Genomic DNA, 22,448 nt, shown 5'->3' with positions numbered 1-22,448 from the left:
CCTGCTGAGCTCATACCAGGTAAGCATTGGTACTTCATTTCATTGTTTTATTCCTTGGCTTCTCGTTACAACAAGGAATTTTACAGATTTAAGCTCTCAGTTCATTCCGATTAAGATTGGATTATTTTAGGGAATGTATAGGAAATGAAATGAATTATTTTTACAGTTTGGTTTTCGTCCGTATATGGCTGGGACCTGCTGGTGAAGGCATCGTTGTTGGATGATGGCCGTGGAATTGAAAAAGGGTCTGAATGCTTTTTCCAGTTTTTGTTTTGATCCCAATAAGACCGTCAAATTGGTTTTATAGACGTGTGCTTTTAAAGCAAGAGCACATGACCAGCTTTTTGCCTGTATAGAACGTTTTCGTTTGCTGAAAAAATACAAAGCCTGACTGTTTTTTGTTTAAATTTCTGGCTCTGGGTAACGATAGACGGGAATCAAGCCTTTATATTTCAATTGTGTGTGTTTTACCAAATCTATGTATCAACCAGGGATGAAGACCGTTGAATGGAACGGTAAGCACTTCTTGGTGGCTATTGCGAATCTGTGGGCAAATCTGATAAGCCGCGATCCCCCTCATCTTCCTCAGGCTCTTCTCGGTAACCAATCTTTCCCGACATCTGTATCAATCTGGCCTTAGCCGACCAAAGCAGACTTAACCAGGTGAGTCTGGATATAAAGAACTCTCCCATCTTTCTTAGTACGCACTATATATCTAATCTATGTGCCTATGCATTTGTTTTCAGTGTATTGTATCGTGTTTTATTGATTCATTCTTCGTGATTTTACCGTTGGAACGTAGAAAAAACCCTCTTTTGGGTCGTTTGGTCGTGTATTTATATCAATCGGGTTGGGTTTTCGTCCGAGGATATACCCATATATTTTACAAATAGAAGAAGTAAATGTTTGTATTGAATCATGCAATTTTCTTTCTTGATTTTGAGGTCTCGACACTTTTGTGTAATTTTTTCCTTGAGAAATGGAATTTGTGAGAGGAGATTTTATGTGTACCTGTAGTATTACAGGCGATGGTTGGATGAGGATACGGTTTAAGCTTTATAGACTGTGGGAAGAAACCTCTCGGCGATTCAGCGGTTTCGGACTACGAACCCGCTGCGTGAGCCGGAGAGAGAGAGTGTGTTTGAAGTGTGGATTGAAAGAGAGATTGAGATCGGAGAGAATATTTCAAATTATAATAAAGGGGGAAAAAAAAGAAGGTATGTATGTATGTATGTATGTATGTATGTATGTATGTATGTATGTATGTATGTATGTATGGGTGGGGGTGTGTGTGTGTGTGTGTATGACTAGTCAAAAAGTCTTAATTCACTAAGGTTTGACAATGTGAAGTAAACATCTCATCAAAATTTTTTTTCTTTTTGTACACATGGAAATTAGCCCTTGTTCTTGCTTCTCTGTAATTTGTTATATTCGATGGTTACAGTTAATAAAATGATTTTATATTTCGATAAAATCATATAATCTCCTCTCTATTTTTTTTTTTGTAGGTATTTGTATTTGCTCTCTTTATCAAGACAATCACCAACCAAATCCTACACATATTCATAATACGTGTGAAATTATTCATTATTCGATTCATCCGACACCGAAACAAATATTTAAATTCCAAACGAGAAAGAAGATAATGGCATCCACTCCTCACGCAAGTCCGCATTCCACAGAATCTTGGCCGTCCTAATATTTTACATAGCCATAATATTAATATATGCACGCATATGTTACACCAACATACATTTTATAACATATAATAATGTACGTTCGTTGGTCCAAAAGGCCACTTATTGGAATTTTATTGCCATTGTTTCATTCACAACTTGCTCCTTTTTAAAAAAAAAAAGAAAATGTAGGAGTCCGTATCTATAATTCGTATGTATATGTAAATAGACGCAACTAATTTTAGAGTTTAGGAATACGTATTTTATATTATCTCTACACGTACAGAAGAATAGAATGCCATTACTATCTAATTTTATTATTTCCGTTGTTTTTATTTATTAGATTTGCCTTTGGCAAATACAAATGTCTCGGCTTCCGTTTTGTTGTGTCATGTAACTCTAATGACAGACCCTGATCGTTTTGTCGTAGGATTGCACGGTCACCTCACACGCGCTCCCGTGCAGCGCGTATAAACGACGCAAATATATAGTTTTGTCATTAAATGTTGATTTGTACTCATTAAAAAAATATATACACAAATATATGCGTCAAGATAATTATTATAAAGTGTCAAATTTTTTTTCCAAAAAATGGTTTACTATAAAGTGCCATTTCGTTGGATCAACCTTTCCTTCATAGGTGCCCGGGGGTTGCTTTATAACTCAACATTTAACATACGTAGAAAACATTCAATGTCTAGAAATAATATTTAGAGAATATATTTTATTTATTTTTATCAAATTTTAGTCTAAATGTTCTACCTTTTCAACAACTTGTAATTCTACATTTCTATTTTATTTAAACGTAGGAAAAATGCAGAATAAATAATATGTATCTAGAAAAAAAAATCTTATATCAATATATGATTTCTATAAAAAAAAACTATGTATAGGATAAAAACCTTATATTTATTTTACTCAAAAGACTAGTTTAATACAAAAATTTACAAAAAGAAATAAATAAATCATCATAATCGTTAACGATGTGCAGGAATATTGCCACTAGACTTTGTAATTGAAAATATAGGTGAGAAATCACGTCAACTGCCTCGTATATGAAAATGTTGATACATCATCAACAAAATTTTTTTAAAAAAAAATTAAAAAATACATACATACATACATACATACATACATACATATATATGTATATATCTTCTTAACAGGAAGGAAGAACTAATTCATTAATACAAAGGTAAAATAATAAATGACAAAAATCACAGTTCTTCAAAGGTAAATATATATATATATATTCTTGAATGACTAAAATTACCAATCTATAGTTAAAAAAAAGTTACCAATCTAAGCACAACACGCGCTACACGCGCGCGTGGGATTAATAAGAACTTCCAACCGAAGAGCCTTATAATAATGAGAAACAAATTGACTTCCACACTAACGTGCGTCCATGCAAATGAAACCTTTTATGTCAGACACATATATACATACACATACACAACTATATGGAGATTCATACAAGTGTATATATGTCAAAAGTACGAACGTGGAGAGCAACGAGAGATCAAACCATGGGAGCCAAACCGAACCAAAAATTGTTCATCACTTATCTCATATTAATCTCATCGTCGCTTTTGGTTCTGGTTCTAACTTTCAAACCGTTGACTCTTCTGTCTCAGATCAATTCTCCGGCGAAAATTACCGGTCTTCCGTCGCCGCCGGTGACCAAAAACCCTAAATGGCTAAGACTCGTCGGAGATTTCTTGCCGGAGAAGAAAAGGATCCGAGTCGGGCTCCTCAACGTCGCCGAGAACGAGCTAGAGAGCTACGAGGCGCTTGGACCGTCGATCTCGGAGACCGTTCACGTGCCACTTGTTCCCTTGCCGGAGAATCTCACGTGGAGCAATCTCTTCCCGGAGTGGGTAGACGAGGATCACAGGTGGGAAGTGCCCAAGTGCCCGGAGATCCCCCTGCCGGAATCTGCTGACGTGGACGTGGTGGTGGCAAAGATCCCGTGCCAGGGTTGGTCGGCGAAGAGAGGGTTGAGGGACGTTTTCAGGCTACAGGTGAATCTAGCGGCGGCGAATCTAGCGGTGGAGAGCGGCCGGAGGGAGATTGATCGGACGGTTTACGTTGTATTCGTCGGATTCTGTGGGCCCATGCATGAGATATTCCGGTGCGACGAGCGCGTAAGGCGCGTGGGAGATTATTGGGTTTATAAGCCTAATCTCGAGAGGTTGAAACAAATGCTCCTCATGCCCGTCGGTTCATGCGACATTGCTTCTCCCTTTGCTCAATCAGGTATTCTGATTAATCTTTCTATAAGTATATACATGTATATATACATAAGTGCATTGAATTGAAGTGCTATATATATATACACATATACATATACATATATACACACATATTTTAGAGGCTTTTTTTTTATATGTTTATGATTTTTCTTTTACATTTTCACAACTTTTTTTTTATAAATTGAAACGACAATATGTAGAAATTGATTTAGTATAATGTTGGTGCGATTTAGATAGCATAATTATTATTTTTCCCCAAAAAGTTTGGAATGCTTGTAGATTAGAAGTAGAATATAAGGATCTAATTTCCTTCAGAATAATAGAAATAATATTTAATGTCAAAAAAATGATCCAAGATAAAATCCCTAAGCTCCATTTTTTTTCAGAACATTAATAAATAGGGAAGACCAAAGTTTGTGATTAATTTTGTATGAGATTATATCTAATTACAACCTGATTTGGATTATATTATGTTTGCCATTTTTATAAAAAAAAAATATTTGAATTTTAAGTAAGACATTTTATTAGTAGAGTTATGATAGTTCAATTCAGCGTTAGTTGATTCAAGAATTTTTTTTTTAAATATTTAACGGATTTCAAAATTCAATAACCATTGTACTTAAATGTATTAATCATAACCGTCATTATATTTTCATAAACATTAATAAGTTTTTGCTCCGTAAACATATAAATTAAAATGTAATTAGGTGCAGATTAAATATATTAATCATAACCATCATTATATTTTCATAAACATTAATAAGTTTTCGCTCCGTAAACATTTAAATGAAAATGTAATTAGGTGCAGATTAAATATATTAATCATAACCATCGTTATAGTAACCCTATCTTTAACAACCCTACACCTGCTAATTAACCATATAACCCTCTCCTTAAGTCTCCATTTCACCAAATTTTCTTCTTTTAACTTCTCATTTTCTTAATCCAACCCTAATTAACTTTTTTGTTTTAACCATATATTATCTCTATTTTTTAAACATTACTCCACCTTATTAAGCTCACCTTTTTATTTTCCATTTTTTAAGGCAAAGAAGCCACCACCACCGCCCCACCGGTCACCTCCACGTTCGGCCGGGGACGGGAAGCCTATGTGACGGTTCTCCACTCGTCGGAGGCTTACGTTTGCGGGGCGATAGCCTTGGCACAGAGCATAAGGCAATCGGGTTCGACCCGAGATCTTGTCCTTCTCCACGACGATTCTCTAACCAACAGATCTCTCTCCGGCCTCCGAGCCGCCGGTTGGGAACTCCGGCGGGTCGAGAGAATCCGCAGTCCTTTGGCCAGAAAAGGCTCTTACAACGAGTGGAATTACAGCAAGTTGCGTGTCTGGCAAGTAACGGATTACGACAAGCTGGTGTTCATAGACGCAGACATCGTCGTGTTAAAGAATCTTGATCATCTCTTCTTCTACCCCCAGTTGTCTGCTGCCGGGAACGACAAAGACTTGTTCAACTCCGGAGTCATGGTAATGCAATTACACCGCTACTCATATAGTCATATATAATATGGCATTATAACCTTATGATCATCTATCTAAATCTTGGTTATATATATATATACACAAGAATACAAGTATATAATATCGTAATTAATTAGATAATTTAACCTACGTCTATACTTTTCTACTGTATTTTATCTATTACATAATCACGAGAATACCCATATTCTCTTACAATATATACCTTTTTGACTGTATTTTCTCTATATACATTGTTCTATACAATAGTATAACATGTTAATAATTTAACCTAACCTACATTTCTATTTCTATACCGTATTTTCTCTATACACGTTGTTCTATACAACAATAAAATAAAATAGAAACCTAGGTTAAATAATTTACAGAACTACAATAATACCTTTATTCTCCTATAACAAGTATTATCGAAATTATCCAAGTAATTTAATGATCTAGATCTCTATTCTATTTACAATAATAAGATAAAGTAGAAACCTAGGTCAAATCATTTACATAATTATAGGATATATATTAGGATATATAATACCATTAATTATTCTCTTATAATATATAGTTTTTTTGTACTGTTTAAAAAAAAGGTTCTGGAGCCATCGAAGTGCATGTTCGAAGATCTAAAGAGAAAATCATTAAAGATCGAGTCGTACAACGGAGGAGACCAAGGGTTTCTGAACGAGAACTTCGTCTGGTGGCACAGACTGTCGAAGCGCGTGAACACGATGAAGTTCTTCGGCAGGAGCAACCCTAGGCGCGAGCTGAGCGACGGCGTGTACGGAGTTCACTACCTGGGCCTGAAGCCGTGGGCGTGCTACAGGGATTACGACTGCAACTGGGACATGAAACCTCGGAGGGTGTTCGCAAGCGACTCCGTCCACGGAAAGTGGTGGGGAGTCTACGATCGGATGTCGGAGGAGTTGAAGGGCTTCTGCGGGCTTAGTCCGAAGACGGAAGGGAGGATCGAGAAATGGCGGAAGATTTCGAGGGGCGAAGGCTTTGATGAGGGTAGGCATTGGGAGATTCGAGTCAAGGATCCTAGAAAGAAGATTTTTCATTGAATTTATTGAAGATATTAATATATATAGGTTTATATTTTTTTTTTAAAAAGGAATATATTGTATGGTTTATGATTCGGGATGTGGGATATATGTATAAATTTCTAAGAGCATACAAACCCTAAGGATAGAGGGAATTATCAGAAAAGATTTAATCCGGTTTAAATACGTTCAGAAATGTTTTTTTTCCTCATCATTTTTTTGTGTAATTAGGAATAACCGGATATATTGCAAAATATTATTTGTTTTTATATTTATTAAAAATATTTTAGTGTTTTGTAATGCATTTTTATTTTCGGAAAATATTCTATTTTAAAATAAGGAAAATAATTTAATTTAAAAAATTACCGTATATAACAAGTACTATGAGTTTATACAAATACTTGCAAAATTTATACATTTTGCAGAAATTTTAAAATTCGTATATTTTATGGTAATATTAAATTTCATATTTTGTAGACTATTGTATTTTGAATTTATGTTGCCTATTGTATATATTTTATTTCTCATTGTTGGGTTATTCTCTAAAAAAATTTAATTTTTTCACAACATCGAGTAATAATTTCATTTTTTTTATGCAAGAATATCATTATAAAGAAAAGTAAATTTGGTACATTGTGGATTTTTAGAATTTTCTATATATCGTGTTACTTTTTTTTTTCATCCATTTCCTTTGTGATTCAATAAAATACATAATTTTGATCATATATTTCCAATTTATTTAGATTTTAACTTGATTAAATCAGAATCCCATCGGAATCTGTCTCGAAATTTGGTGTTGTAGTAACCATCATGACCATGATGATCAACATTATCATGCTCATTCGCATGACGCTTTCTAACACAATATGGATGTTTAAATAAAATATCGACATGGAAAAAAAAAATCAAACGCATATATTTAAGTACATAAAAAAAGAAATCATATTTTCGTCTTGTAATATAAAGAGAGTATAAAGGGATAAATATGCTGCCACGTACACACACACGCGAGCCACATCTCTCGGAATCTCAAATGGGCTGTTGCTGCGATCAAAACGACGTCGGCGAGTCCCTCACGGAACCTCTCGCCGGCGACGAAGCCATCTCCGCCGTCATCTTCGTCTCCGATTTCTCCGCCGTCACGATCTCGCCGATGAACTCTCACTTTATGGCCCTAGCGTGCCGCGACACGTTGCGGCTGATCTTCCAGAAGCTTTCGGTGGCCGATTTGGCCCGCGCGAGCTGCGTCTGCCGTCTCTGGAACTCCGTCTCCGGAGAGGAAGACATGGTGGTTCGGGCTTTTACTTCACCGTGGCGGATCAAGGAGGTGGTGGGGAAGCCGGCGTCGGGATCGTTCTGGAGAGACAATGGGATCTGGAAGTTCGCGATCTCGCATAGGATTTCGCGTGGAGATAGCGTCACAAGCCTCGCCGTCAAATACTCGGTCCAGGTACCGTTTGGTCATTCGTTTTGGTTTGGAGATGTTTTCTGTGGTTGCTCTGAAAAAGCAGGAATAGAATCTGAAAAGGAATTTTGATGTGTGGTTTATGATTCTGGCTTTGTTGGTGAATCAAGTTCTTAGTGGTTTAAGAATTATGCAGTTGATCTGTGAGAAAATTGCTGGAAAATAAAGAACGAATGTATGAGTTGGCTTTATCAGTGATTTAATGGACGTCTGAATTAAAATCGTGATTGGCGATACCCAGGAATTGAAATCAGTAGGATTTTCTGAAATATCCAGTTCATTTAGCAGTTTCTGAGATAAGTTCTAAAAATTTGTGTATATTTTGAAACTGTTAGGTTGAGTTAACCAAAATCTTGAAGAGGAGAGATTGAAATGTACTTGCCTTAAGCATTTATCATACTTCAATGTATGAATGTTTAGATGTAGATAGATGAAGAACTTTATGTTTGGCTGTAAAACTGGTCTTTGGAACATCATAAAACAATGTTGTGCCAGAGTAAACTATTCTTTGTTGATTCACTTCCATTTCTCTTCCTACATAAGTCTCTTGTCTTTGCTGTTGCATGTAGCGGGTGATTGAAACTTTACAGTAATACCATTGATTTCAATGTTTTTCAGTTTCATGTGGCTTGTCTCCTTCAGGGAAATCGTGTATATGGGAATCGATTATGTAGTCAATTGTAGTTTTCCCTTGTCACATTTAATACATTCTAATTTGCATCAAAATAGAATCTAAGAGTTCATCTATTGTGGTTGTTGGGTCTATTGCATGAGGAAGGAACATAGGTTATGTTTCAGTGCATTCTGTAAAATGTCCAAGAAACTTAAACCAAAGATAGATTTCATAACTCCTACTTCAAGGGGTCCATCTATCCTCGTCTGAATTCTACTTTTTATTTTTAGAAGCTCATGGGTCAGATCAGATGACATTGAGAAAGTCTTCACGCAAAGTAAAACCCGATCCTAGGTTCATAGGCATGCGGTTGCTCTTTTGGCTTAAGTGTTAATTAGAATTATAATTTCCTTGTATGTGCTTTTAACAGTTTCTGCTTTTGTGTTAGTAACTTAGTACTTAGTAGGTAGTTATATTACTTCCTATCCATTATGCCCTATGTAATGAAACTAGCAACAAAGTATTTTCAGGAACAAGCCATTGCAGTTTAGTGCATTGTTCTCTTAGACTTTGACTGGGACCATCCCAGACTCATGCACTTGATATGAGAAGATAATGAGATGGAGAACGTTGGACTTGCATAAATTTGAGATGTCAGAGGTTTTGTCTAGCTTTGGAGTTGGCTTTTCTGTTTTTATTGAACAGAGATAATCTTAATTAGGAAATGGATTGTAGCTTTGTCCTGTCAGTGTGATATGCCAGTCCCAAATCAGTCTCTTCATTTGTTCTTCTTCTGTTACCTCATCTACACTTGTTCTCATATAATCTTTTTCCAAATCATTTTTCTTTTTTCTTAATTTGTTCAATACATGCCTTTGAATTATTCTTCTTTTGCTTGAACGTGTAGGTTATGGACATAAAGCGGCTGAACAACATGATGAGTGACCATGGGATTTACTCGAGAGAAAGATTGCTTATCCCTATAAGCAACCCGGATATTCTCGTGAACAGCACTTGCTACATTGAGCTAGACACTTATGCTAAACGAGAAGTAGCCGTGCTTTACCTTGAAGGAGGACCCGAAAGCGGGCCTGCCTCCACGTTGAATCTATCCACCTTATCAGCCGAAGGAAAGCGAAGGTTAATCAATTCTTTAAGGAGAAGCATGCAAGTGGATGATGGAACTGCTCAGTACTACTTGGCCGTCGCAGAAGGGAATCCCCGTGCCGCTTTTTCCGAGTTCTCAGCTGATCTCAGGTGGGAGAGGCAGGCTGGCCAAAGCTAGACACTGAAAAAAATAGCATTCTCAGACAGCCAACTCGAGGTAAACGTATGTATCTGTCTGCATAGATGTTCTATACACACACACACACACACATCCAGTAACACGAATCCTTTACTCTCTCCCGATTGCGTCTGCACATAAAATGAGGCGTTCTTGAAGAACATAGATCGACTTTAGACTAACACAGAGTCGTCTCTCTGGAATGGTAAAACATGCATGTAGATGTCAGTGTCACTATGTATATGTAACGCCACTATGCGTATACATATACATATCTCATGTATGATCAATGTAGAGTAAACTCGGAGAGTTTGGATGAATCTGCTGCTCTTTTTTAATCTTTTCGTAGGCTGTCTCTTGCAGGGTGTGAGATCACTCCTCAGTATATTTTTAAGCTTGGATTCAGACAGGAGACATCGTTGCTCATATAACTGAACAGAGGTAAATATGGATGAATATATATATATATATATATATATGTTTATATCTATGTGCTTGTTTGTGTTTTCTACGTAGTTGCGTTTGGTAGAAATGCCTGAATCCTTGAACAGAGCTTTGAGCATTAGACCCTTGATTCAGCAACAGTTGTGTCTGAGAGGAAAGTTGAAAAATAAAAATCCACGATTTTAAAATATAATTTTAGTACATCAGTTATATCAAAATGTTAAATCTAGCATTGGTTAAAGCCGCCACTTGGGAATTTATTTGTTGAATAAAATGACCATTTCATTGATATGGTGATGGAAAAAGAAATCGTACAGTTCTGTTAAATTTTGATTCCAAATTTTTAATTTTTGATATTTTTTTTAAACAAAAACACTAAATAATACAAAGATTTTAATTAATTCACATATTCCCTTGTTTTAGTTTTAGAATTTTTTTTGTTATGCAGAAACCTATGTTAATTGTGCCTGATTTAGCATTATGTGATTATATAAGCAAATAACATTTTGCAAGTCATTTTATTCTCTATTGTTTAATGATTACATGCCCGAAAACACTGATAACAAATCTCTTATGGTTTTATGGGTCATAATTGAATAAATTTGTTTTAGAAAGCCCAAGACATAAAAATAAGGCCCGTGAAGCCCATTACAACATTTGACTTGAAAAGTTTTATGCCACGTCATCAGTTTGGAAACGATCGAGACGTTATACACTTTATAAATATGCATAAAAACCTTACACGTATCAGATACTAGTTACCCTAAATCTCTGAAAATTTGTCTAGAACCTCATGAATCTAACGTTAGAATCGATTGATCGTCTTTTTGCATCCTCGCGCCATTATATTAAAATATATTATACACCAATTAAAATGGTAAATGCACAAATTTTTTATATGAGAATATATAATAAAAAATGAAATATTAATAATGCATTCGTTCCTGTAATAAAAACCATGATAAAAAAAGACGTCTTGGTCTAAAACAAGTAACAACCGACCCATCAAAGAGAATCTTTCCACTTTTAGGATATATTCTTTGAATGCATTAAATGCATAATGTGCATCATTTTCAAATCTTACTATTACAAGACTAAACTCGTACGCGGTGCCTAAATGATTGCATATATATATATATATATATATATGCTCTATAATTGTACAAACAGTATACATATTTAATGGGGTTATTGAAGATGATTCCTTCATGTAGGTTGAGATTCACAATTTGGGGTATCGCATGTGAATGTGATACAATGGATTTTAGACTTTTCCTTTTTTTTTTCCATTCTCGTGTATCGTATTTCATTTAAAAAATAACATTTTTTTTATAAAATGTTATTAAAAATAATCATTTTAAACACATTGTAACACTATCGCGTCTTTTTTTTTTCTTTCTATGCATGATAAAATATTACCCCAAATATATTATATATTTCTTAATAAATTATCTTTTAAAGAATCAAATTTCAGATATTTTTAATATATAAATTCATATGATAAAAAAAATGAATCTAGAAAAAATTTAAATACAATAAAAACTTTCAAACACCAGCAAATCTGTCTCCCCTCTTTGTTTATGTCTCTCTCTAAGGAGAAACCTCTAAATCTAATAAATGATTCTACAATAGAATTATTATTTTTTTATTACACAAATTTTTTGATACAGTAAAAATATTGATGATAACGTTGCAAAATATTTGATGTTACGTTCAATAAAAAAAATTAAACCCAAAATCTTGAGGATGATTTTATCGCTATCAATTATGGGGTCACCAAAAAATATTGATGTTAATATTGCAAAATATTCGATGTTAAGTTCAATAAAAAAAAAAAATTGATTGATGTTACGGGCAGCCTTCACCTTTTGACTGGATTGTGGTTTCTCAATACAATGAACTCAGTCAAATTTATTTGGATAACCCTTATTTGTACGCAAGAACACACACACATACATAGACGATACATATATATTTTGTTAATTAAAAATTATTTTTTCTTGGAAACTCGTTTTAGGGTTTAGGATATATGCAATCGAATTTCGCATATTACGATAACTTTGGTTATAAAAATAATTTTATTGCCTCCGTATTGCTTATCATTTCTTCACCATCTCATATTCATAGATGAAGACCATTGTCTTAGATAACGAGGTGGCTTTGGAGCTTGCAGTCGGTCCACCCTATATATATATATATATATATTCTTAAATTTACATATTAAAATTCGTTTTAATCTTTATAAAACAGTGCTGGTAAGATCATACCTATAAAAAAAATATTTTTGTGCCTAGATATATTTGAAGATAAATGACCAATATAAAACATTTTTGTCATGAAAAAAAATATGTCAAAAGCTTTTATAAAGTTACAAAAATGCAATATCTATAATAATATTGGTTATTTTGCAAACATTAGTATATTTTTCAGACCTATCATACAATATCTTCTACACCAGAAAGTCGACGGGCCACTCACTGTTATCATCATTTAATATACGTGATGTGTCATGTGTGTATTTATATATTATGAAATTGACATAATATATACGTATACATATACATATATATATATATATATATATTATATCATATAACATTGTATATATTTAATTTATGCACGTGAAAGGCACGTAACCATCTCAGAAACGAGGATAATGATCAAATATTATGGAAAAATGCAATTAATATTTTAAAGATCAGATCATACGTACCATAAGCTCTAAAAAGGCTGCTAACTGAATAATGGACGATCCAACCAAGATTTGGTAAAAGACTAATAAATTTAATCAATATATATATATATATATATATCACCACTAAATGTATCGTCGCTTTATTTAATTGAAATAGCATTTCTGAAATATTATGCAATTTTGAAAGTTAGATGCTAATAACAATAAGATAACGTATAAATTGTCAAAAAAAAAATACAAATATGAATATTGTTAAAAAAAAATAAAATAGTAACTGGCATTATATATTTTCATCCCGTAAAGAGAAAATGAAAACTACCACAATAAACAAAATATTAATTATATAATATAAAAAAAATATGATAGTTATATTATTTCAATGCACAAACTATTGGAGATTTGGGATTCAATATCTCTAAAATTAAGAATAATCATTATAAACAAATGTTAGGCCGTGTAGAAACAAATATTTGACCTTTTCTTATTGACTTTCTGCAACTTATATTATGGATCTCACGAATCTCAATTGACAGCTCATGAGAAAATTGGAATTATCTTATTTTAAACTTGGTTGCAAAATTGAAACTAAAATTTTGAAATAGGAGAAAATAATAATGTTTTTTTATATAGCAATGGTTAGAAACCGCTTCTTCTAAATTAATGCAATTGCGATTCAAAATTGACGTACTACGTCCACACGACGTCTACGAATATATTAAATTAGCCAATCTTATATTATTTTTAGAAAAGTATATTTAAATTAAATAATTTAATCATAATTTGTTTATTTCTATTTGATTATATATTATGAGATACTAAGTGTGAGGTTCCAAGTAAGCCGCCGGCGAATTAACACGCTATCATTTGACCGAACCCAAGTACTTTTTCATATTATATTATTAATGTTTTTTTGGTGAAGATGGTATTATTAATATTTTAAATATTGAGATATTTTAATTATAAATTTAAATACATTGAATGTAATTTTAATCAAAATCACCTAAACTCTAAATGATATTGTTGGAAAACAATTTTTATCCAGCAATAGAACGATAGAACAATAATATTATAATTGCAATTCTACGTTAAAAATTTTCGGTTTAGAGATAAGTAGAAGATAGATGAAAAAAACTAACCAGAATACATAAATATCTAATCATTTATTTAATCAATTAATTGTTAAAAATATATAATCATTTTTTAATATAATAGAGATCCTTGATCAAAAAATGACATGAAATTTTGTGCAATAGAAAAAAAAAATTGTATATGCTTGCTTAAATTGCAAAGATTTTGGGTAATATCGTGGATAAATAATTTTATATATTTTTAGCAATACGTATAAATAAAATTCAATTGTGATATTATTTAAAATTTATGTAATTTTGAAATAATTTCTATATTTATATCATGACTGAAAATTAAGGTATTTATTTAAAAAAAAATGGAACGTTGATATACTTTTATTAGGATTTCCTTATATTAATTCCAAGAGGAAAATAAGAAAAATGCGGACACTCTTTTTCCCAAACAAGATAAAAGAGAAATTGGAAACTTATATAAATAATAAGGTATTTATTTTAGCAAGTGGTAAAAATCGAGACGTGCGTATATAGTTTTAAATCTTGATTACATATTGTACATTTACATATGGACCGATGGGTGACGAATTATCAAAGCCTAAAATGCCTAAGTTAGCAAATTAATATTAGCCTTATTGGGTGAACCCGAATAATCCTCTATTGCAATTATTAATTTTTGGAAAACTTCCACAAATACAACCGTGTTTATATATGAAATGTGATCAAGTATGCCTTATATATATATATATAAGTTTTAATAGCTACTATTAGTATTATTTTTTTCACGTACTATTAATATTTTATGAATAAAAAGAGGCATCGTAGCGCGTGTGTTACACGCAAAATAGGATTTAGGAATAAGAAGACAAAGCTTATTAGATAAGATAAAAGTATTCGTTATTTAAATCATGTATGGAATAAATGCACACTTTTTACTTTGTGAAATTAGTGGCCGACCCAAAATATATATAAGAGGGTAGATTTACTGTACCAAATTCATACATAAATTAGTTGTTTTGGGGGGGAAAATGTATAAAAACATTTAGTTTTTAAAATATTATTTTTCTTCGATTTTTTGTTTATTTGTTATTTATTTGTGATTTTTTTAAAAGTTAATTATTTTTATCTTTAAAATTTATCTATTTAATTTTTATATCAAATTTGAATGATATATAACTATATATGATCAGATTGGATTAGACTATAAGAATAATTTAGTCTTTAATAAATTTTATAAATATTCAGTTTGTAAATATTATTGTGGAAGTGGAAATTAAGATTATGGGAATTCATTTACTATTATCACATAACTTTTAGTTTTATATATCAATGGACTCATTTTATTAAAGGGAGACAAAAAATCAAATATGTCTGTGTGATACATTCATTTCAACAGTGTATATATCCATTTGACAACATTTGTTTTACAAGTTTATTTGTTAAAAAGTGTTACATTACAAAATTTTGGAATATATATATACATATGTATATATATATATATTCTTTTTGGAAATTTAAGTTTTACTCTCCCAAAACTAAACAGAAGAATCTTAATCTCTTGAAATGATGCCAAGAGGTACAAACGCCAATCTTTAGTAGGTCAACGAATTATTGAATACATTGGATTTCAAATTAATGTATTCATACAAAAAAAAAATAGATGGAATATTAATTAGAGACAATTTTGTCGTTTTGTGAAGTTATTGGACCACTATTCCAATTATTTTTCAAGCGTCGAAATAAAATATAAGCATGTGCATATGAATTTCAAGTGGGTATATGATGCAATAGATAAATATTTAAGATGGTTGGTTCATTTACTCACAAATATATATATATATATATATATATATATGAAGCAAATTGATTTTTTTTATCATATTAAAATACTGTGGCCAGACCATATGACTCTTTCATTTTGGTCCCCTTATGCAATATTTTTGTTATATTGCAAAAATTGAAAGTTATTTACATTTCAATATATAGTGTAGGTGATATTGTTTTGTAGTTTTTAAAAGTTTTTTTTATCTTGTTTTGTTTTGCCGGTGTTTATTACTTTTTTTTAACAAAAAAAAAACAAAAACAATTGGGATATATTGTCGTAAAAATATTTTAATTTTTATGTCTTATATAATTTGAATATACACCCATTGTCCTAAAAAAAAAATATAAATAGAATAACCACTAGCATAGTCCGACGTGTATACACAATCCAATAACTTAATTTAGTGTATATATTTTCTAATGGCTGCTTGAATGAAAATAATTAATATATTATTGTTTATTCAAGACAAGTGATATATATATATATATATATATATATAATATTCAATTCATAGTACGTGGTTGGAGGCGGAACCTAAATCTTGAAATGGTATACGAAGATATCTACATTCTTAGGCGGACCAATTTGGGCTTTTGGTCTAAAAAAAACTTATTCCCCTGGATTATTGCAAAACCATACAAAAATAGTATTTTTTTTATCACTTTAACACAAATTTAGATAAAAAAAAATAATATTTCTACAAGTATATTAAGTGATATATATATGTATATATTATTTGATAATATTTCTTATGATAATAATTAAATTTAAACTAGATCTGTTGACGTCTATATTCTCTAAAGTTACGTGGTAAAGGCTTAACCTGTTATTACAGAATGAGCTTGAGAATTACGATTAATCATATTATATTATTAAAACTAATAGTTACTTTTGTATTTTACATTAATTATCTTTTTCTTGACAAAACTATTAGCTGAAATCTAAATGATCCTTATTCATCCTAAAAACGCACTTGTTATTAATCTCATATAAGCATACATATTTTATATTTAAATATTGTTTATATTCAAGTTTTAAAATTTAGAAAATTATATTTTTTAAGTTTTATATTAAATTTTTAATTTTTTTATTGTATTTAATATTGATTTATTTTTCAATTAATTTTGTCTTATATTAGAGAAAGCTAATTTTTAAAAATTGTATTTAATCGATTACAAATTATATATAATTTTATCTGGTTGAATTTTCATTTTGTATTTAAAGAATTTTTTATTTTAAAAATTTTGTATTATTTCATTTAATTTCATAAAGATTTAATTATCATGACATGATTCATACATTAAAATTTTAAAATACATGTATACACATACATAATTAACCGGACCGTAATATTAAATTTGGTTTACCTATTAAATCAAGTTTAATTTGGATAAGTTAAATATAATAGCTATACATCGTTTTATCGGTCAACAAATGAATATAATATTATTTATGTAGCAAATAGATTTTTTCTATTAAAAAAATGTTTGTATTAATTAATTTTTTAAAAATCTACACACCGTTTTCTCCTATATAAATACCCCAACTGACAGAAATTGTCCCTCCATCGCTACACAGATTTCAGCTCCGAAGAAGAAAAAAATTCAGAGAAATAAAAAAGAGAGCGAGAGCGAGGCATATCAGATTTGAAATTCTCGCGAATCTGAGATTCTCTTCGTCGGAGATTCGGTGGAACGATGATCGGACAACTGGTGGATCTGTTCACCGGCGGCGATGATGCCGGCGCCGGAACGAAGGTGAAGGGGATGGTGGTTCTGATGAAGAAGAACGTTCTCGATTTCAACGATTTCAACGCTTCGTTTTTGGATCATCTCCATGAATTTCTCGGGAACAAAGTCACTCTTCGACTCATCAGCTCAGATGTTGCAGATTCAGGTTCCTATACATTTTCCTCGAGATTCGAACTGATTCTTCGCCTCTTTTTTGCTTATTTTAATTCGATCGTCGTTATCTGTTTCGTTTTCTTTCCGATTAAGGAAACTCGATTCCCATTTTCTATCATTTTCTCTGGATTTCTCCAGAAATTTCTTAAGCTTGCTTGTTTTTGCTTTGAATTTTTTGTTATGCAATTTCAGGGGTATGTAACTTAAATTATATCCCATATTTTTCTAGTGAATTGGCATTTTAACTGTAGTTTTCAACTGCAAGACAAACTAGAAAAATTATGTCTCTCCAAATACATCAAATTCAATATTGAAAATCTGAAAATGATTTCTAACGAGAGATCGATACTTATCTGATCTAGAACAGGAAGAGTATCGATTTTTTTTTTTTTGTAATTACGATATGTTTATTAATTTTAGTAACTTTATCGTTTGAACTATTTTTGTACTTCAATTATTTGTCGCATAAAACAGTTATATTTCTGGCGAAAGAATCATAAATTTTATAAAAATTAAATTAATATTTCACGATTTCTTTGAGCAATAGAGCGAAAATTCATTGGTCTAGAAAACCGGTTATTTCGTGCTAGTATAATAATTAATTTTGCATAGCATGATGCTATACCGGACGGAACCGGTCCGGTTAAGGCTTAAAGCTGTTTTTGGACGTATTCTCCTTAATTTTTGAACCGGTCCAATATTGGAATATTATTTCTTCTTGAGCAAGAAAGCTCGAATATTTTTCTTGATTTATTCCCTCTTTATTTAAAATGTCCCCTTGTGTTCTCTTTTGTTTTTTGTTTGTCGTCAAAACAATGTTGTCGTTCACATATCTGTTTCATTTCAATTTATCTGTTGGATTGATCGGATCTGTAAGACTTTTCGTCAATTTCTTCAGAAATGGGAAAAATGACCGTATAAAGAACACAAAAGTCCACGTCTTTTGGTCTACGTTTCACGAACTTTCTGCCTTTCAGATTAATAGATGCATATTGATTCCAAAACAAGAAAAAAGAAGTATATTTTTGGATTTATGCTAATTCTTCTTTCTGTTTCTTGCCGAAAATGTTAGAAAACGGGTCGAAAGGTAAACTCGGGAAACCTGCTCACTTGGAGGACTGGATCACCACGGTCACTCCGCTAACGGTCGGCGAATCTGCGTTCAAAGTCACCTTCGATTGCGAAAACGGATTCGGATTCCCTGGAGCTTTCACGATCAGAAACAACCATTTCAGCGAGTTTTATCTCAAGAGCCTCACCCTCGAAGACGTCCCTGGCCATGGCACAGTCCATTTCGTCTGCAACTCCTGGGTTTACCCAGCTAAGAACTACAAGAAAGACCGAGTTTTCTTCTGCAACAAGGTATTACATTTCTGTTTCTTGCATTTGGGTTTAAACATCTTAATGCGTTTTCAGAACGAGCACAATTAATGGATCAAGAAATCGTGTAAAGTTCAACGTTTTTCCTTCTGTGCAGACATATCTTCCGAGCCAGACGCCAGAGCCTCTTCTCACCTACAGAGAAGAAGAGCTGGTTGCCCTAAGAGGAACTGGCGAAGGAGAGCTCAAGGAATGGGACAGAGTATATGATTACGCTTATTACAATGACCTCGGTGTCCCTCCCAAGAATCCTCGACCTGTTCTTGGAGGATCGGAGGAGTATCCATACCCGAGAAGGGGACGAACTGGGAGGAAACCAACTAAAGAAGATCCTAACACTGAGAGCAAGTTGCCGATCACATCGAGCCTAAATGTCTACGTTCCACGAGACGAGAGATTTGGGCACTTGAAGATGTCCGACTTTCTGGCATTCAACCTGAAAGCTATCGTACAGATCATCCAGCCTGCGCTTGAGGCTGTGTTTGACGAGACTCCAAAGGAGTTTGATTCTTTCGAAGATGTTCTTGAGATCTACGAAAAAGGAATCGATCTGCCAAATCAGTCGTTTTTTGATGAAATCAGGAACAATATACCATTCGAGCTTCTAAGAGAGATCTTCAGAACCGACGGTGCAAAATTTCTCAAGTATCCAAAGCCTCAGATCATCAAAGGTATCTGTCCAATTCTCTCCTCTCTCTCTCTCTCTCTCTCTCTCTCTCTCTCTCTCTCTCTCTCTCTCTTTCTCCAGTGTTCTCTTGCATTTTGATGAATGCCCTTCAATCATTTGTTCTTCATTTCCTCTTTTTCATTTTCAGAGGACAAGACTGCGTGGAGAACTGATGAAGAATTCACCAGAGAAATGCTTGCTGGGCTAAACCCTGTCGTGATCCGCCTTCTCGAAGTGAGAACATGTCCAAGCAGATAACGTTACTTCACTGTATTTATCTTCTGTTGTCTTACCATGTTTATGGCTAACTTTAACTTGCAGGAATTTCCTCCGAAGAGCAAGCTTGACATCGGAAAGTACGGTAACCAGAACAGTACCATCGCCAAAACCCACATAGAGCACAATCTCGACGGGCTTAACGTGGAAGAGGTAAGTTATCATCAAATCAAAATCGGTGATACGATGAAACAGAATTCAGATTTCTAAACAACATTCTCTGGCACTTTTTACAGGCACTGCAAAAGGAAAGATTGTTCATACTAGACCACCACGACACGTTAATGCCATACCTGAGAAGAGTAAATGGTACTACGACAAAGACATACGCGAGTAGGACGCTTCTGTTCTTGAAAGAAGATGGAACATTGAAGCCATTGGCGATAGAGCTGAGCTTGCCTCATCCCGATGGCGACGAATATGGAGCTGTGAGTGAGGTTTATACACCAGCTAGTGGTGAAGGAGTAGACGACTCTTTGTGGCAATTGGCAAAGGCTTATGCTGCTGTTAACGACTCCGGTAACCATCAGCTTATCAGCCACTGGTAAGAATCTGTTTCTGGCTCTGGTAACTACAAAAGAACCAAATTTATTTTGAGAGAACTGAAATTTCATATTTAAACTTGTATTCTGTATCACAAGTATCCCACAGTGAGTTTAAATTTAAAATGGATACGGCCAGTAATATCTCCAGAGACCCGAGACATTTGGTTTCGGTTTTGGATAACCCGAAAAATTAGAGTGTCCGACCCGTCTCCAACCCCGACTGATAACCATCTAGTTTTGGGTTTACGATCTCAAACAAGCAGATTTTGATTCAACTTGTTTTCTGCTGCAATTGAACATAGACGATTTTATGAAAATGATCTGAAGTCTGGTTTTTGATTTTGGATTGTGGTAGGTTGAACACACACGCAGCTATAGAGCCGTTTGTGATCGCTACGAACCGGCAACTAAGCGCTCTTCACCCGGTTTACAAGCTTCTCGACCCACATTACCGCGACACAATGAACATCAACGCGTTTGCAAGGCAGATTCTCATCAATGGCGGTGGAATCCTCGAGAACACAGTCTACCCCGCAAAATACGCCATGGAAATGTCATCTTTCATTTATAAACACTACTGGACATTCCCCGACCAGGCCTTACCAGCCGATCTCAAAAAGAGGTAAATGCCAATCGATAATCAATCTCCCCAAAACATTTGGATTTGATAACTTAACGAGATCACCTTTTTCGGATATGGCAGAGGAATGGCGGTTGAGGATCCGGAAGCTCCAAATGGCTTACGTCTTAGGATCAAAGACTATCCTTACGCGGTAGACGGGCTTGAGATCTGGTCGGCTATCGAGTCGTGGGTTCGAGACTACATCTCATTCTACTACAAGACCAACGAGGATGTCCTGAATGACACTGAGCTCCAATCCTGGTGGAAGGAGGTTCGAGAAGAAGGTCACGGTGACAAAAAATCCGAACCTTGGTGGCCGAAGATGCAAACCTGCGAAGAACTCATAGACTCTTGCACTATAATCATATGGATTGCCTCTGCTCTCCACGCAGCCGTGAATTTCGGGCAGTACCCTATTGCAGGGTACCTCCCGAACCGTCCGACTGTCAGTAGAAGGTTCATGCCTCGGAAGGGAAGTAAAGAATTCGAAGAACTCGAGAAGAACCCAGAAAAAGTGTTCTTGAGGACTATCACCGCTCAGATTCAGACACTTCTCGGGGTTTCGATTATCGAGGTCCTGTCGAGGCATTCGACTGATGAGGTTTACTTGGGGCAGAGAGATTCTAAGGAATGGACGGCGGAAAACGAGGCGTTGGAAGCGTTTTCGAGGTTCGGGGAGAGATTGGTCGAGATCGAGAAGAAGATCGTCGAGAGAAACGAAGACGTTTCGCTTAAGAACAGGAACGGTCCGGTGAAAATGCCGTACACTTTGCTGTTTCCGACCAGTGAAGGTGGAATTACTGGTAAGGGGATTCCTAACAGTGTCTCCATCTAATAAAATCTCAGCCGTCGGATCTTCTCTTCGTGTGTGTTTTGTTCTTCTCGTCGGTTCTTTTCTTCATTTGTTGTTAAGTGTGTTCGTATTGTAGGTTACGTGTTCCGCAAGTTAGGTGTTTCATTGTTGGTATAACCGGTGGTTTGTTTGACCGATCGGACCGGTTCACGGTGTTGGTTGGTCCGTATCGGTATGGTTTAATAAAAACTCTAAAAATGTTATCATATCTTCTCCCGTATTTGGACCCATATTGTTAATTACAATTTCGATTTCAAAAAATTTAATATTGTTGTCGTGTGTACAAACTTGAAGAATACCAAAATATTAAAAGTTTAGAGAGGCCTTGA

At 33.8% G+C, this 22,448-nt stretch overlaps 4 protein-coding genes across 11 annotated transcripts in view; all 4 read left to right on the top strand.

The window, feature by feature from the left end:
- The window catches only part of LOC104820894, a 5,932-nt gene extending 4,333 nt beyond the window's left edge, over nt 1-1,599 (top strand). The window contains exons 10-12 of one of the 5 annotated variants that reach the window (XM_010551551.2): nt 1-19; nt 492-663; nt 1,509-1,599. In XM_010551551.2, coding sequence (XP_010549853.1) covers nt 1-19; nt 492-640 — 168 coding nt within the window. In that variant the 3' untranslated portion in view covers nt 641-663; nt 1,509-1,599. The other 4 variants (XM_010551558.2, XM_019203405.1, XM_010551566.2 and 1 more) reach the window with 4 other exon arrangements.
- A 1,551-nt stretch (nt 1,600-3,150) lies between these two features.
- Nucleotides 3,151-6,522, top strand: LOC104820887 (putative UDP-glucuronate:xylan alpha-glucuronosyltransferase 5). The gene is made up of 3 exons (XM_010551534.2): nt 3,151-3,935; nt 4,978-5,417; nt 6,011-6,522. Exons 1-3 carry the CDS (start codon nt 3,164-3,166, stop codon nt 6,482-6,484), a joined length of 1,686 nt encoding a protein of 561 aa, XP_010549836.1. The 5' UTR covers nt 3,151-3,163; the 3' UTR covers nt 6,485-6,522.
- Nucleotides 6,523-7,445: 923 nt separating this feature from the next.
- On the top strand, nt 7,446-10,559 carry LOC104820863 (F-box protein At1g55000). Of its 4 annotated transcripts, none has more exons than XM_010551522.1 (3): nt 7,446-7,913; nt 9,449-9,865; nt 10,190-10,559. In XM_010551522.1, exons 1-2 carry the CDS (start codon nt 7,449-7,451, stop codon nt 9,824-9,826), a joined length of 843 nt encoding a protein of 280 aa, XP_010549824.1. In that variant the 5' UTR covers nt 7,446-7,448; the 3' UTR covers nt 9,827-9,865; nt 10,190-10,559. The 4 variants fall into 4 exon arrangements, with proteins under 4 accessions (XP_010549824.1, XP_010549799.1, XP_010549815.1 ...); XM_010551497.1 differs by having other exon boundaries at nt 10,176-10,559; XM_010551513.2 differs by having other exon boundaries at nt 9,449-9,871; nt 10,176-10,559.
- Nucleotides 10,560-17,452: 6,893 nt separating this feature from the next.
- LOC104820855 (linoleate 9S-lipoxygenase 1-like) lies at nt 17,453-22,327 on the top strand. Its single transcript, XM_010551485.1, has 8 exons — nt 17,453-17,768; nt 18,849-19,138; nt 19,254-19,827; nt 19,972-20,057; nt 20,145-20,252; nt 20,336-20,643; nt 21,000-21,266; nt 21,348-22,327. The coding sequence occupies exons 1-8, from the start codon at nt 17,570-17,572 to the stop codon at nt 22,099-22,101; spliced, it is 2,586 nt and encodes an 861-aa protein (XP_010549787.1). The 5' UTR covers nt 17,453-17,569; the 3' UTR covers nt 22,102-22,327.
- The last annotated feature ends 121 nt before the right edge of the window (nt 22,328-22,448 follow it).

This window comes from Tarenaya hassleriana, unplaced genomic scaffold (assembly GCF_000463585.1).
Source record: "Tarenaya hassleriana unplaced genomic scaffold, ASM46358v1 Cleome1, whole genome shotgun sequence".
NCBI classification, from domain to species: domain Eukaryota; kingdom Viridiplantae; phylum Streptophyta; class Magnoliopsida; order Brassicales; family Cleomaceae; genus Tarenaya; species Tarenaya hassleriana.
Note: the sequence above shows the minus strand (reverse complement) of the source record. Positions and strands in the feature narration are given on the sequence as shown.